Here is a 16,565-nt window from a genome sequence, read left to right on the forward strand (position 1 = left end):
AAGCACAGCAAGATTTCTGCCCCACTGAGTAGTCACTCCAAATCATTTTCCATTAAAAGTCTCTCACCTCAAGAAGCAATTAGTTCAGGTCTTATTTGCTACCCCTGCTCTCCTCCCCACAGAGATTTAATCATGCTAAATTTCTGGAAGTTAAACCTAGTTTGTTCACATATACCTCTAGAATGGATAGAATTGATTAAGTCACATAAGTGTACTAATATATATATATATATATATATATATATATATATATATATATATATATATATATATATATAAATAAAATACTGTAAATCCTTTAGTATAATCTTTATACTATTTACATGAGAGATATGTACACACACACACACACACACACATACACACACCTACATCATCTAAATTCCATAGTTAATGAAGTCCATTGCTACTGATATTCTAGAATTCACAGACACACACACACACACACACACACACACACACACACACACACACACACACACACACACACACACACACACACACACACACACACACACACAATGAGAAAAGAGAAAATGGCTACTTTCATGATAACTATGAGTGCATTTCATTTTTGGGTGTTTTGCTTCATATGCTGCCAGTAAGGACATCACTGAGGAGTCACGGGTTACATGCTAATTTTGTGTAATAGCGTTTCACAAGCCAATGTCACAGCCTTACTGCAGACACAAAGTGGCCTATTTCTGTTCTGCTGACTAGAGGAGAAAAGAAAAGATGGAAAAAAACCACAAATGTATTCTAGAATGTTTCACGATCAGTGCAATGCACTCGCTGTGCATATTTCACACTTTCAGCCCTCTGACATTCACTTACCACATGCTTCTGTCTTTCGCTGTTTGTCAGAAGACGTGTTCTTGTATATGGTTCAAGGCAAAAAGAACCACACCTCCCTCATGTGGCCATGTGTGGTTGCTGCTCCATTTCTTTTTTTTTTTGTAGATCAACAAGCTGTTCATGCAGTGGAAGCATGAGGCAAAGTCTGCTGGTAAAGTCTTAATTCTGTTGTTGCAAAACTAGATATGCTGTAAAGGATGTTTTGAGGAGGGGGGCGGGGGGGGGTTGTGCGCTCACACTCATGTGTGAATATCTGAAGAGTTAAATGTTAACTGCTGTAGCGACTGGCTGCCTGTTCTCTCATTGAGCCTCCAGCACAGCAGGGGGCAGCATGCCCTTCTCTCGCAGGTGGTTGCGCAGTGTGTTGAAAATGCTGAGCTGCTGTTCAGGCTGCAGCGCCAGCAGCTGCTGTAACACCTTACTGGGGTTCGGCCCCCTGGAGGGACGGAGAATCAAGGAAACAACACTTATTCATACAAAAGGCCATCTTTTGGGTCATATTTAGTAGTAAAGAATTCACAGACATCCAAAATTGACAAGGCTACAAGCAAAATATGAACCTGTGGAGAGCGTAGCTACAGTGACCTCCTGGAGTGTTTTCAGGGGAAATCCAAACTGCCCTACATCTCGCACATATCCTGAACACCCTAGACGGGAGTTCTAATGGACAGAGCACTGGTACCTCAGTGGTACTGTGACTTGTAATCGGAAAGTTGCCAATTCAAGTCCCCACTACTGCCAAGTTGCCACTGTTGGAGCCCTAAGCAAGACCCTTAACCCTCAATTATTCACGATGTATTCAGTCAGAATTGCTTTGGATAAAAGTGTCAGCTAAATGAGATAAATGTAATGGAAGCCCTGGTGGCAGGTATGCATCCTTACCTGATAAAGCTCGCTATGTAAACATGAACAAACGTTGCCATCAGGTATTGACAGTCAAAGCGGTCCATGATCCCGCCGTGGCCTGGGATGGTGTCCGCAAAGTCCTGTAAAAATCAATGAGGTTGTCAGAGAGGAGCAAGCAGGCGACTGTCACAGAGCAACATCACTGCTGGAGGAGGAGAGCCACAGCCAGACTGACTTTGATCTTGAACGCTCTTTTGAAGCCGCTGGCGAAGAAGCCTCCGAACGGGCCGATCAGCGAGGCGAACGTGGAGAGGGCGATGCTGTGGATCTGAAATGGATACAGGTTCACCGTTTTCTGTGGGGGGGAAAAAGGGGTAGAAGTGGGGAAAAGGAGTTGAGTTCACGGGCACCTTTTTGGGTTTCCCAGGCCACATGGCACGAAATGCACAGGAAAACGTGCGTAAAGCTCTTCTCCTCTCCGTGACTCCGTGTCTCTACATGCTGGCCTGTTTACCTTGTCAAAGGTAAACAGAGCAGCCCAAACTCAGAGAGGATGTTCAGCTTCTGAGTGAGAAATCGAGCCTCCCGTTTATTGTAGTGATCTGTCCTCACTAATGTGAGTGAAGAAACATCATCCCAGACCAGAATTTGTAGTTTGTTGGTCACTTACTGCCGCAATTCAGAATGCGAGAGCAAATTCAATGGATGTCAGTGGATGACTTCTAGCTAAGAGGACACATTTCAAACTCTCTGCAGCCTGAAGGCCAGTGGAGTGTAATGGCATTTGCTTTGTGTAGGTTTTGATTGAGAAAGGCTGGAGGCTGTCCTCCACCCCACACATATCAGCTAAAAGGTAAAAGATAAAGCACTTATAAGGCCCAGTTTTCAGAAAGGTTTCCGTAGGGTGTCATCAGATTTTTTTCCTTTTATGACTGGCTCCTTGGGGATGAAATCCTGGTTTTGGTGGAGGGGACTCTGTTGGGGGGAGGACCCCAAACTGCCCTTTTTGTTCCATTTAACAAATGCTAGACTCATGATAGCATGTACTACCAAGTGACAAATATATGCAACAGTGGACCAGTCTACTGTCGTCAGTGTAAACGAGATTACAATTTTCATCAGAGGGCACTTTAATCAGTCACTGTCGTCCTTAGTATTATGACTTGACTGTGCACTTACAAGAGGTGTTCAAAAAAGTGGCTCTGGTATATGGTGCAGGTACTGTACACCATTAGTGATATGCTCTGATTACACTATAGCAATGAGTGTAAGGATCTATCCAACGATAGATGTGCAAAACCCTACAACCAATGTTGTATTTACTGATTGTAGGATACTGTTTATTACACTGATGTTGATTAACAAACTGTCATACTTATTGTTTATTGTACTTATCATTGTCTAAGATGGAGCTTATGTATTTTGTACTTCTAGGCATCAACATTGATCCCTGTATTTCTACACTATTCTAGTTCATTGGTATATTGGACTCTAACCTACTCTACTAAATGACAGTAAATGACAAAGCACTTTGTAAGTCGCTCTGTATCTGCTAAGTGCTGTAAATGTAAGTACTCGTTTTTGTTACTGCATCATTTATGTGCCTGTTCAGCAAGGATTCCTCCCCGCTGTGGGACATTCGTTTCTATAGTTACCGGACACCCATCCACTGCCTTACCCATCTGAGAAGGTTCTGAGCTGTGGCCGGCAGCGTGTACTCCTGCATCACAAACAGGTCCGAGGGCTCGCACTCTACGGTGAAGCGGTTCGTCTCGCTGTTGTACTCCACCGGACACACAAAGTACTGGTACTGGGAGAGCAGGTAGGCGAACTGCATAGGGAAGAAATGGGGGTTAGGGCCAGGAGCCCTCCGGAGGGGTGTGCTCGGCACGCTCTGAGGCCGGCGGGAGGCTTACGAGGAAACTGAAGACCACCGTGGAGAAGAAGCCACCGATGAAGCCTTCCCAGGTCTTCTTAGGAGAGAGCTGAGAGGAAATGCAACGGCCTGATTAGAGCATCTAAATCCACTACAGTGCTTTAAGGAACCATCCAAACGCATCAAGTCCAGTCTTCAAAAAATTACAGCATATCATTGATTACAATTAGTATACATGATCAATTATTATAACTGATTATAATTAAATTTAACATTCCAAAAATGATGCTATTTGATCACCACCTTCAGATCTACACACCAGGATATACTGCAGCATTTTTCATTTTTACAACCCTAATGTAAATGTAAACTATCCAAACAATGTAAACTTTAATCCTTTTCCCCCCCCACAAACTTTCTATAAAGCACAAAACTTGCAAAAGAACACAAAATCTTAACTCGAGTCAGTTTTACCTTAATCAGAGGAGTTCTTCCAAAGAAGAAGCCAAACAGGTAAGCCATGATGTCATTACAGATGACCGTTGATATTGGCACAATGAACCTGCACATGAATGAGCATTGGACAGGAAAGAGAAGGAGGAATATGTACCATTGTGGGTGGGATAACGGGAATTTGCCAGCGGAATAAGTGAGAAACAGTCCTAAATATTCTGCCATTCACATTGATGAAGCTTTTATGAAAACAAGCATTTTAAGGTGGGAGTAGTCAGCAGCCCTAGGTTTGGGTGTGAGCCCTGCTTACCAGATCATCCCTTCAAAAAGGTTCTGAATAACCAGGTGAGACTGGGTTACCACAATCAACAGGGTCACATGGGTCCAGGCAAACTAGAAAGGCAAACACACGTGCGCGAATACGTACACATACACACAGGCACAGACATATTTAATGGAACAGTAAGGATAATATGCAGCCAATAAAAACATTGCTAACTAACCAATTACCTCTCAGCATTTAACCATTTAAACACCCAGTAAAGTGTTGAAATCCCTGATTTAGTTCAGTGCGAAAAGGGCTAGCAAACCCGGGCCAACTGTATAACTGCTTTCACTAACTGGTTCACACTGTGTGTCAACTGGGCTTAACATCACATATAGTATACTGCTTAGACACTACTGCACAGTCATGACTGAGAGAAGTCAGACGCTTGTGTGTGGTCATTAACAGCGCATGTGACTGATCCTAAACATCTGTTGACATTAAGGCAGATGTTTCAAAAGTACCATTACTTGAACGCGCTTCATAACCCCTGAGAGATCAAAGGATAAAAGTGAAAAATGGCGATGCTCTATAAAACGATGACAGAACTGAGCTGGCTATAACATTAGCAGTAAGCCACCTGAGGTAATGACCTCTGCCAAGAGGTTACGCCACACCTTCAAAACACATCACTTTTTTGCCAAAATATTGGTCAACCTAAATAAAAAAACTCCTGTGTTGGTGAATAATAATAATAATAATAATAATAATAATAATAATAATAATACACCATTGGTGCTGTTCTTCATGTGTTGGATGCTGTCATGAATTTATAATATACAGTGTGGCTTTTAAAATATCCCATTTGAAGTACCACGCTGAGTGAGGAGTGAGTGTTGAGTGAGTGCTTGCACACGGTATCGTGGGTACAAACCATATAAAACTGCAGGCGGTAATGTTTCTTCACCAGGCTCAGAACAAACATGCAGAACCCTGTAAAAGGCAAACAACATGCGGTCAGTTTTACAAAAACAAAGAAATAAAAATACACAATCAAAACACATAAAGGAGGAAAAATAACCAATCCATTTTACAGTTTTAGGAATAATGATGACGACTTATGAGAGTCAGAGTTTTTGAAACTATTTTAAAAGTCCAGTGGAGGGGAAGTATGAAATGACAAATTGCTCTTGGTGCCAAGTCTGACCACACAGCTGTGAGGGGAAGCAGAGTGAAATGCTGCACATTCTCCCCATCGCCATGCTAACTCAGACATCAGCACTGAATAATGCACAGTTAGAAATGTACAGTCACAGGTAAGAGCCCCCCAGTAACATGTAATGGAGCCCAAGGCCTATGAAGGAGGATCACGCCACTGTGTGAAAAGGCTCACGCCATGTTTGGACTATTTTGCTGTATCATGCTCACTCTAATAACCGCACATATCATGCTCTGAGCACTTGGGAGGTGGGAAGATAGCAAGCGTCACATGACCCCACCCAAGAAATCAGCCAAGACGCCTTTGATACCACTTGAATCACAGAGCCGGGGAGCATTCAAACAGCCCACGGTCAGGCTCTTGCTATGGGGGCCTATAGTGTTCAAATCCCTCACTGTTCAAATCCCTCACTGCCGCCAAGCTCACCTGCCAGGTAGAGTGTGAAAGAAATGAAACGATGATAACGCACGAGGAACTGCAAGGGTTCTTCCCTCCGGACCAGCGCGCCGAAGTAGTCGGCCACTGTCTCACCGTAGAAGAAGTAGTTCACGCAAATCAAGAAGTACCTGAAATGGAGGTGGACGTTTTTGGGTCAGAAGTCTGCTCATATACTGCTCATATACTAATAGGCAGGAATAATCTTTGAATGCCGCCCACCCCCCCCCCATGTTATTCTTTGGAACACCCCCATAATCCATAATGCTGCTGTTTAGATGCACCCACTTGGGTGTACTTTACACACAGCTCCAACTTGGACTTGTACTTTGCTCAAGTCCGGGTAATCGCTAGTCTATCTGTGAGCAGAGGTGAACTGCGGAGGAGAGGGAAGAGGCGAGTTCGCGTTTGTGTTTGACAGGCCAGGCATGAAAAGTTGCTGACAGATCGAGGCAGAGAGACAGAAACCAGATCTGATCCTATGCACCGGAGCACGCGTACTCATACTCACCAGCTGAGTGTCCTGAACCACGGCAGCTCATAGGAATGGTACACCCTGTAGCCGATGGTTATTATCTCCTGGAAACACTTTATTTGAATGCTCATTACCTAAAGATATAGAAATCCCATAAGTAATGGATCTGAGTACAGTTATTCATCAGTCTGCGGCATAGTACAGCTTTTACTCAACAGTAGGAAAACAAATGTATTAAACCATCCTGCTGAATCACGAACACCCTCAAGGAACCTGTTGAAACTAAATTACACATCTATTACCTAGAACCCTCACAAATGCTGAGCAGGTGACATATGGCACTGCAGAACCAGGGTCACTGGAGGACAACAGTCCTGCTATAACAGTGCTCGGTGTGGAGGTCAGTGGTAACTGCCTGTGTGTTGTCTTGCACGTTTACAACCACAACAGGAGATAAGAAGTGAAGGCGTACTCACGACAAATATAAGCATGAGTGGTCCCAAATAGATGATGAGGAAGAACCCCGTGATCATGGTCAGGGACAAAATTCCTCGTATCCACCAGTTCTTCCATCTGCGTGAATAAACGAGTCACCACAAAGAACAAATGTATCAGTCACAGACCACTTTCCACCCCTGCAGCGCAGGACCTTTTGCAAGGACAAACCACGTTCAACACTTTAGCAAACCTCTATGGGCCATTAAGGAGCTGAATCGGGTATTAGCAGGGCAGAAGTGGGAAATGCTGGTGTATATGAAGGAGCACACACACACACACACACACACACACACACACACACACACACACACATATATATATAGCAGTTTAAAAGAGCTTAAATGGATATGTCCTATGGTTCTCGCCTTGTGTGTTATTGTCAACAGGAGAGACTGTAATAGCAGGTGGGGGGGGGGGGCTAATACTGAGCAGATAGTTAGGTTCAAATAATTTAAAAAAACTAAAAGATACAGAGGTGTTTCGTGCCTGAGGCTAAACACAGCCAGTGACGAGGCTATGGGTTGTCTAAAGTTGCCTGTTTTCTTCCTAAATTGACAACTCAGTTCCTGGAAAAGAATTAGGAAACCAAAACTAGGGGCCAAAATATTTTGCAGCGGACGCATTCCGGAAATCTGAGTGGCTGTGTTGTGTCCACTGCCACTGTACAAGAGCATGACTCTGCACAAAGAGACCAATGAGGAATGAAATGGGGACAAATGGAGTTTTTAAACACTCGGCTTGCGTTCAAAAGGGCCTACTAGGGACTTACGAAACCCCAGAGGATCCAAACAACCATAAATTGAGGCATTTCAAGTAAATTACAAAACAGTCCTATTAACAGACTGTGATGTGACCTGCAAATCAGTTTTGGACCATAAAGGAAGGTCAGTGCAAAAAATACCACTCTGCTGATTTCTGGGAATGTGGGGGTGCGAATGTGGCACACAGTCCCCTACTGCAGGAGCTCAAGTCGTTCCTCATGTACGAGAGCATTCATAAACCCAACAAAGGGCCTCCATAAAGATATGAGCTCTTGGTTTGCGCTACTGGGCGGTGCCATAAACCAAACTGGTGCTACAATTCAACCAGAGAACCACGGCGTGCGTGGGGGGAAGGTGTCAGTGGAGAGTGAGAGGAGGGGAAGGGGATGGAGAAGGGGAGAGAGAGTCAGAATGAGTCAGAATGGGGGAGGAGGATCGGGTGCATCTATTCAGGAGCGCCTAGCGTGACTCAGTGTCCTTTCATGTGCGGAGGAGGGGAGGGAGGGGATTTATAGAGAGAAGTGGCTACGGCCAATCCGAGACCAGGAAGGCTGGCCCACATTAGGGCAGCCTCTAAGTGGGCATATGCGTTAGTCTGCTCTGAGCTCTGATGGCCTATTGGCTCACCCCGTCACCCTCACCTGCCAATCAAATACCAGCTCTACATACACAGTAACGTAAATCGCACATTTAAAAAAAACAAAACAAAACAAAATAAAAAACTAGTATCTTACGAAACCAGCACTGCTGCTGCTATTTGCAAGTGCTTACTGCGCATTACAGGCACTGGGGTTGTTAGTCACTCTGCGACTTGCTCAGCCATTTGACATTTCCCTGCTTATAAACCATGAAAACAGGAAAACACAGTCAGGGAGGAATCTCACTAAAACTACTCCCAAGAATCTTAACTTCATACAACTTCCCAATCACTTCCTCCTGTGGACAAAAGATTGAACTTTTACTGACAGTGTTGTGACTTTTGTAGCCAAACTTGTTCATGCACAGCACAGTTCTTGGAAAATGAAGACTACGACACAACACTGCAGTGGGGGGTTGGCAGCCACACCTTTATGGTTCACACAGTCTGAAAGGTTTTAATATCGCATGGCCAGGGTGATACAGACCCGGTGTCACCCCTCCCCCACACACCCCCTCGGTGTGATGCCTACCTGGAGGACAGGCCCTCTAGGGCCCTGTTGAGACACTGCGGAGTGTTGCCGTCTCCTGGCGGCATGTCAGGGGTGTGTGCCTTGCATTCGCCCTCCATGTCTGCTTCTCCTTCGCCATGGAGCCCCAGTCGGTCCTGTCCATCTGCCTCCTGTGGAGACCACACACATGAGTGCGCATATGCACAGAGCAGATATAGCTGTGTGGTACACAAGCACGTAAACTGTGGCGAGTCTTAATACAAACTATTGTCACTTTCTGCCGAGGGGAGAATACAAATTTAAATCTACACCGCCGTTGAGGGCATGAATGAAAATCTCAGCAAGGCACGATTTGTCTGCCTGTGGTTGGGTGGAGGCCAGAGGAATGAAGCCAGACTGGTTGAGGACAGTGGAGGGTAAAGGTCATGCAAATGCAGGCCTGCGAGAGAGTGCCGCACCTGCGCGGGCAGGGTACAGTAGTGCTTGGTCTTTTATGCCTCTGTGCGTGTGAGAGATTCAGGGGGGTGGACTGCAGAGAGGTTGCCTGCTTCAGTTTCACTCTCTACATGGCAAATGACCGCACGGCAGCAAGGTGAAGAACAGAACAGCAGGCAGTGGACAGCGCAAGCCCAGAGGAGGAGAGCGCGGCCAGCAGCCACTACGCTGGGTGGAGGAGCTCTGGGTGGAGGAGCTCTGGGTGGCGTGTCATCCGAGGAGAGTGCTGACTAATCCACTCGGAAGACGTGTGTGGGAGGGTGCAATTTCAGATCTGACTGAAACAAAAGCATGAGGCACGAAGCCACGACTGGGGAAGCTGGGTAACAGGAGACTGCTGACTGACACGGCCACTCCATACAGAAGCAGGCCTGCGTACTGTAGCTATGCAGGGCCATGTCTTATTCCTAATCCCTCAACATCAAGGTGAGAATGTGGATTATTTACTTTTTGAAGGCATGTTACCACTATGGGTTCACAAAGCACCGTGTTAATTACTACAAATACCAAACTAATAAAAACAAATAAACAAAATAACCACAGAAAAAGCTTTCAGGCAGCTTTAGGGCATTATTCTTCATAGAGTCCTAGCTGAACACTCAAGAGGACCTTCCCTGCTTTGCCCAACGTGTCCCACAAAGCATGCATCATAAATCACAGGCTTCACAGCCAGTCCGGGATATGCCCTGATAAGTCAACACTAACTCGTTTTAACAGCCTGCAATGGGACATGTCTTAGTAGGAACTTCAAGGGATAGGAAGCGTTTTCTTTTCTGTCTGTAGGACCACCGTTATATCACATCACAAGACGAAAGCTCCATATGCAAGAATGAAAGAATTAACAGGGCAAATTTTTCTGCCTAATGCAAGACTGTAATAGTTATGTGCACCAATATAAAGCCCTGAGTTGTTTTTAAAGGAGAGAACAATCAATAAACAAGCAATAAATGAGAGTTTCTGAGTCATAACTGGACTTGCCTCCTTGCTCATGGTCTTGACCCTTTATTTCAGCCATGACGTCGAGAAACTGTGTCATTTTGAGAACAGGATGACTGACACCCGCTAACGAAACAGTAAAGACTTTCAAAACTCCTATTTTTGCTAACCGTCCCCGCTGGGAACAAATTGTCCACTCGCACTCGAGAAGCGTCTGCTTGCTTCTCAGATTTATTACTGCCCCTTCTGTGAACTCTTCAATGAAAGCCAAGCTAAATAATATGAGCAGAAGTGAAACAAGATTTTTTTAAAAAATCTATCTAAAATTAGTAACTCAGCTAAGGACTTTGGTCCATGAATCCAATTAGCCATCCTTAGGAGGTAATTGGGAGCGAGATCAGCAGAGTCTAGGGGTCACTCGAGTCTGAAGTGTCATATTAATGCTTGTAAGAGAACCCCTTTCTCTTAACTTTTTAATGAGGAGACTAACGCCTACAGACAGCGTTGGTGGAAATGTACCGAGCCTGGCTTCTGTGCACCCTAAAAATGCCGCTGTGCGTTTTGTGCCTGTGGCATTTAGGCAGATTCTGCTGAGCATTTAAGAGGATGGGGAATCCTATGCAGGAACCGGCTCACTATCTCACTTCTGCACTTCTTTGGAACAGTACATTTAAGACGAGAACACTAACGCTAACGCTAACACACACACACACACACACACACACACGTCAGCACATGAGAAAGCATTGCTAAGACAACATCTACTGAAATGGCACTCAGACTTCCACTTTCTCACAGAGCCACAGAGTTGTCACCTACCTTTGCGCAAGGCACACAACAAACAAAGCTGCTAAGCAGACCAGCGCGCCCGAGTCGAGGCTAATGCCTAATCAGAAGGGTCGTCCGGGCCAGCGGTCGTGAGCTGAGGCTAATGCCCAGTCATAAGGGTCATCTGGGCCAGCGGGTGCAAGCTGAGGCTAACCCCAGGCCTGGCTGCAGGCGTGTTGCAGCCAGGCTGTGATGGTGATGGTGGGCTAGTGGAGCCCAAAGGAGATCTTTTCATGGGTTCTAAAATCCCCAGAGGTTCTCATGCGCACAGACACCGAGGCATCCGAACGAGAGAGGTGCCGGCTACTTGCTCGCTCGCTGATAGCGGCCTCCGGCACGGTCCGTGCTTGCACCTGCCCCGGCCGCGCTTTAGCAAGCCAGCAGAGGCGAATGCAAAGCTCCAGAGCCGCAATGAGCTTCAGTGTGATCCAGTAGGCGATTGACAGCTTAGCCTGGTTTTCACTGCTTCTTTTGTTACTTTACAGAGGTGTCAGCATAAAAACCCCAGCAATGACCGAACAAAACTACACAGGCTGATTAGGAAAACCTGTACGCAAAAATTGCAAAATGCACCAGTCTACAGCTAGCCAGGACAGAAGCTGAGGCAGAAGACTTTACAGAACAGGAAAACATGCACCCCGTATCGCCAGGTTGGTCACGGATAAAGCAATGAGCCGATGAACTGTAAAGTCCAGTTGCTTATGTTACAGTCATGGACAGAATACTCAGCTCTCATTGTCCTCACAGTCACTCAGCAAACAAAAAGTCATAGTACTCTTAACTGCTTGCAGATCAGGACACTACTGAGTCACCACAACTTGCCAAGCCTGCACTTTGTCTGCTGTGTCCTCTAGTAACGGGTGTGTGCTGACATAAGGGCTGGTGTGACCTGTTTGTTGTTGTCTGGTGTGACCCGTTTATTGTCTGGTGTGACCTGACAAGACAACAAGCTAAGCCAATGAGAGTAGAGCAGGATGCCAAGTAAGAAAACCGCATCCTAGTAGGGCACTACCTAGGGAATAAACTCTCCATGCTCATGTATGGCGTAGCACGCTATATTCTAGATCCGCCAGTGACATCTAACACTGAGTGTGCATGGTAGCTGAGGCGTGAGCAGAGAGGAGAGGCCAGCATGCTATACTCAGGCCGGAGGGCCAGTCACGGGGATGGCAGAATCAAAGCAGCCATGTTAAAAGAGGCAACCACCTTTACCAATTACTCATTCATAACTGAATGATTTGATTTACCCAGTTTATAACCAATCTGTCACTATCTGACACTTGCTGTTGCTATCCAACAATGAGCATTGAGGCACAATTTCAATTGACTGGATTAAAAGAAATTCTAAAATATCATATAAAACTATATCTGGCTGTTTGTATGTGCTACTGCGCAAACGTTTGTAAAGATTTACTTTTTTTTGCATATATTTGTTTTGATTGAAGGTACACATGGGAAGTAGTGCTATAAAAATAGAAGGCTAAATGTGTCAAATGTAAATCAACAGCATTGTTACAATTGAGTTCTGAATTTCATAAATGTAATTGATTGTCATTTATATTCTATATGGAATTACATAAAAATCCATTCTAGAATTAAAATATGAAGAAATAATATACTTGTTACTGTCTAAAGCTGAAAAAATGACTGTCCAAACATAGAATTTCAGAAGATATTACCATTTTCAGAAGACATTACCAATGTTTACAGAAATTCCACATTAAGGGTTGCCTACATGAGGCATTAATAACTGAGTTTGGCTAGCTATAAGAAAATATCGCAAGTTTATTTATTAACACAATGAGCATGATGTTTCAGAAAATATTAGTCTACTTTTGGAGAAACTCCATCTTAAACATCGCCTTTATGTCTTAATTACAGGCATCAATGACTGCATTTGGGTGCTGCAGTCAGGAAATTTCCCATAGTTTCAAAACACAAGAAACATAATTAGGTTTAACATAATTAGATTTCTGAACATAATTAGGTTGATGATGCAGATCTCTGCCTGTCCTCACACTAAAGATATTAAAATGGAATTAACAGAAATTCCACTAAGTTTTTAATTTATGGTTATAATCACAGGTACAGTATTGTTACCATATTTAATTTCAGAAAATATTACTCTTATTGTGGAGAAATTCCATGTTAAATGTTGCATTTATGACTTTAAGACTTGCGTCAGCGAGTGACTTTGGGAGGCTGTAGTTATGAATTTCCCTTGGTCTCAGAATCAGAATCAATAATTTGGCCAAGTACATTTTCATATCGAAGGAATTTGACATGGTGAACTGATGTGTGTCAGTCAAAATACAACAGAGAAGATGTATACAGTAGATAAGTAAATACACTAGATAAATAAAATGACAATATGCAAATAAAAAAAGAATACTGAAAACTTTGCCCAGAGAAGAGCTCACAGGCTAAAATAATTAGCTTTTTGGGTTAGAGAAACTCTGTTTTCACACTTAATTACAAACAAAACTCCAGAAGTTATTCCTTGAGACTCCAGAGTAGATTCCTTGAGACTTGAGGGATAACTTTCATTGGTCACAGTGAAGGTGCTGCTCTGCTACTCATAAAACTTTTTCAGCACAAGGTTCTGCACAAACTGGCAGGGCTTGACTGGAGTGGGTGAGGCACTTATTCAGCCACACCACAGACCCGTTACAAACGGCTCTGCTCTTTGGAGTCCGCTGCCCCTGCGATGGCAGACCAACCAAAGATCTGTGGTGCTGCAGTATCACGTTGTTTAGGCAGGATTCTAACATAGAGGCGTTTAATATTCATTCCACCGATGGAAGCCTTGCTCTCTTACTGAGCAGCATAACTACTACAACAGCACATCATCAGTAGAGTGAAACTATCCTGTCTCATAACGGTCTAAACAAAGCTCACATTCTGCTACTGGTTGTACAATCTAATTCTTGATTTCTGCTTCATTATGATAGGAAACGCTGACAATGACGGATCAAAAAGCTACAGATCGCCTGGTTTGTAATAAAGCCATAATGTCATAATTTAAGATACTGTCTACTTTTGGAGACATTGTATGTTTTTTTTCTGATATTAAGTTTGGTGACAGTCCAAATGCTCCATCTTGTCATGCTCATCATGTTCAGAAACAATAGGAAATGTCCTAACTGAAGCCATCCAGATTCAATCCTTGATTCTTGTAATGTAACAAAGGCAAACTTTATAGTTGAATTTCTTTAAAATAATATAGCAATATCTTCTGAAATTTAATTTGGGGGAGGTCAAATTCCTGATCCACCCTGTCATGTTCATTATTTTTGGTAATTTCATAAATGCACTGACCCACAAGCAGTTTCAAATATACCTATAATACATTGTGTACACATTATTAAACACACATAACTATGTACACATTATTAAACTTCCTCTACCACACAATTTGTAGAATACAGTTCTAAGAGATTTTTAATTCAAATTCTAACGGTTAAACACAATTTAATTAATTCTTCAGAATTGAATTCTAGAAAAATTAATGCAATTATAATTACCTACAAAATATAAATGACATATCTACGTTACATTTCTGAAATCCGTACAGACCTTAACTGCAACACCGGTTCTACTGCTGATTTACGGTGACATTTCTCACGCACCTTCTTTCGAAACAAATGCAAAAAATGAAGAAAAAACATGCACAGTAGCACAAAGTAAATTTTGCGTGGCTGTTGATATGTTATAATTTCTATTAACCCAATAAATTGTGCGTAAACAGGCTACTTTATTTTGGTTCGGAGATACAGTAACTACTCAGGGTAGAAATGAAGTAGAAAGAAGCCTGTCAGTATTTCAGGGTCAGAAACCCTGAAAGAAAGTTATCTTAGCCCATGTCACACACAGCTAAAACACTCATATTAAACGGGATATAACGTAGTCAGCTTGCAAGCTACTTTGACATTTTACTCAGATAGCGTTACTCAAAATCACGCTAAACTTTACCAACTTAATGGCTATTATGGAATAGCTAGCCAGCACCTTCCTCCTAACTTTAAATGGTCAGTACGGACAGAAAAATCAATTATTCAGTATAGTTATCTAACGAAAACTCCAGTGATGAGTCCGTAGAGCTAATGTAAGCTAACGTTACTAGCTACATCGGTTCATCTGGTTTAATGACAGCTCATTAGCTAACTAGCTTACCGCTAGCTACCTTCCTTGCGTTTGACTTGTGCTACGGAAATTCAGGCTAGCAGGTCAGTTTAACTGACTTGTTCTCTTAGCTAGGAAATATCTAAGTTATTAACGCTTCACTAGCTACTAAGCTTAGCTAGCGTTAGTATCAGCAGCAGATAGCCATCTTAACTTCTTAGGTATAGCTAATTTTGGTGACAAAAATCAACACCAGCCAGCTAGCTGGCGAATGATTAACTAAGTAACTAATGATGCGTGGGACTCTGGAATAGGTAAAAACAGCTAGTGGCGGTCAAACACTTGCAAAAGAATTGCTGGCTGGCTAACCAACTCCATCTCCAGTAAGTTTATTAATGTGTTTGATGAATGTGAACATCCGAGAGCCACATAGCTGCTATAAAAACAAGCTAGCTGGCTAATGCACAGTAAGTGGGCGACTGTACAGCCATGGGCTTGCCGAGCCTACTTAGCCAGCCAGCTAAATGCCGAGCTAGATGTAAAAGCTCACTAATACAGACTCGGCTAACGTGAGTTACCTTATCACTGATGTTTTCTGTACTGTTAGGGTCCCCGCCTCCTGCTCCTCGCTTTCTCAGCTCCGTCATTTCGTTGGTATTTTTTTAAACGCACAAACACATAGGCAATGTTAGATATCCGTAGGAATAAAAGGGCTTGAAACAAATGTCAGCGCTCGTAATCCGTTTCATATAACCTTCAGCGACCATCGAGGTGCCGAAGGACTCCTCGATGTGTTGGCGAGCCTCTCCTCGCCCGTCGTGTGTTTGTTTATATCCGCAGTCAGTTGGTGTGTTGCTGCGGCGGGTGAGCAGCCTGTCGCCTCTCCCCGCCAGAACCGCGCGCACTGCTCCGCTCTGCGGCGACCGTCGCGACCGACCGACCTCACACGCGCGTCATACGATTTCGGTATTTCTGGTTTAACTTTGGTTTCGGGATTTCTAGTTTAACTTGTTTTACTGCTAATCGACAGCAAAGTGTTTTAAACGGTTTCCCAGACCGACGGGTTTTTTTTTTAAAGATGCGTACATTAATGGTGCACTCAAAGCGCTCTTCTGTTCTGATGATTCATTTCCAGTCCCATTATCTGTTTCACGGAGAGCTGGTGCATCCAAGCGGCAGCTGTTCGACTGGTCATTTGGCCGTAGCTGTCATTACGTTACTATACTGCAAAATCCCCAGATCGCTTCAGCCCGGTGCCACTAGGGCTCGTCGACACACACTTACGTCTGTCCCGAAGGCCACCGAGTCGGGTAATAGGCCATCTACAGGCCTTTATTACTTAGTGCAGACGCA

At 43.8% G+C, this 16,565-nt stretch overlaps 1 protein-coding gene across 1 annotated transcript; it reads right to left on the reverse strand.

The window, feature by feature from the left end:
- Positions 1-273: 273 nt before the first annotated feature.
- Positions 274-16,537, reverse strand: cds1 (CDP-diacylglycerol synthase (phosphatidate cytidylyltransferase) 1). Its single transcript, XM_027028983.2, has 13 exons — positions 15,791-16,537; positions 8,853-9,001; positions 6,901-6,997; positions 6,461-6,558; positions 5,941-6,080; positions 5,230-5,288; positions 4,341-4,423; positions 4,052-4,139; positions 3,618-3,686; positions 3,380-3,532; positions 1,937-2,056; positions 1,738-1,841; positions 274-1,291 (listed from the first exon to the last, which is right to left on the reverse strand). Exons 1-13 carry the CDS (start codon positions 15,857-15,859, stop codon positions 1,156-1,158), a joined length of 1,365 nt encoding a protein of 454 aa, XP_026884784.2. The 5' UTR covers positions 15,860-16,537; the 3' UTR covers positions 274-1,155.
- Positions 16,538-16,565: the final 28 nt, after the last annotated feature.

This window comes from Electrophorus electricus, chromosome 9 (genome assembly GCF_013358815.1).
Source record: "Electrophorus electricus isolate fEleEle1 chromosome 9, fEleEle1.pri, whole genome shotgun sequence".
Classification (NCBI taxonomy): domain Eukaryota; kingdom Metazoa; phylum Chordata; class Actinopteri; order Gymnotiformes; family Gymnotidae; genus Electrophorus; species Electrophorus electricus.

Coding starts and splice junctions, on each gene's coding strand:
- cds1 (XM_027028983.2), bottom strand. CDS start 15,859: ATGACGGAGCTGAGAAAGCGAGGAGCAGGAGGCGGGGACCCTAACAGT. Junction 6,081..6,460: donor TGGTTCAGGACACTCAGCTG/GTGAGTATGAGT, acceptor CCTCCATTTCAG/GTACTTCTTGATTTGCGTGA. Junction 5,289..5,940: donor TTTCACACTCTACCTGGCAG/GTGAGCTTGGCG, acceptor TGCCTTTTACAG/GGTTCTGCATGTTTGTTCTG.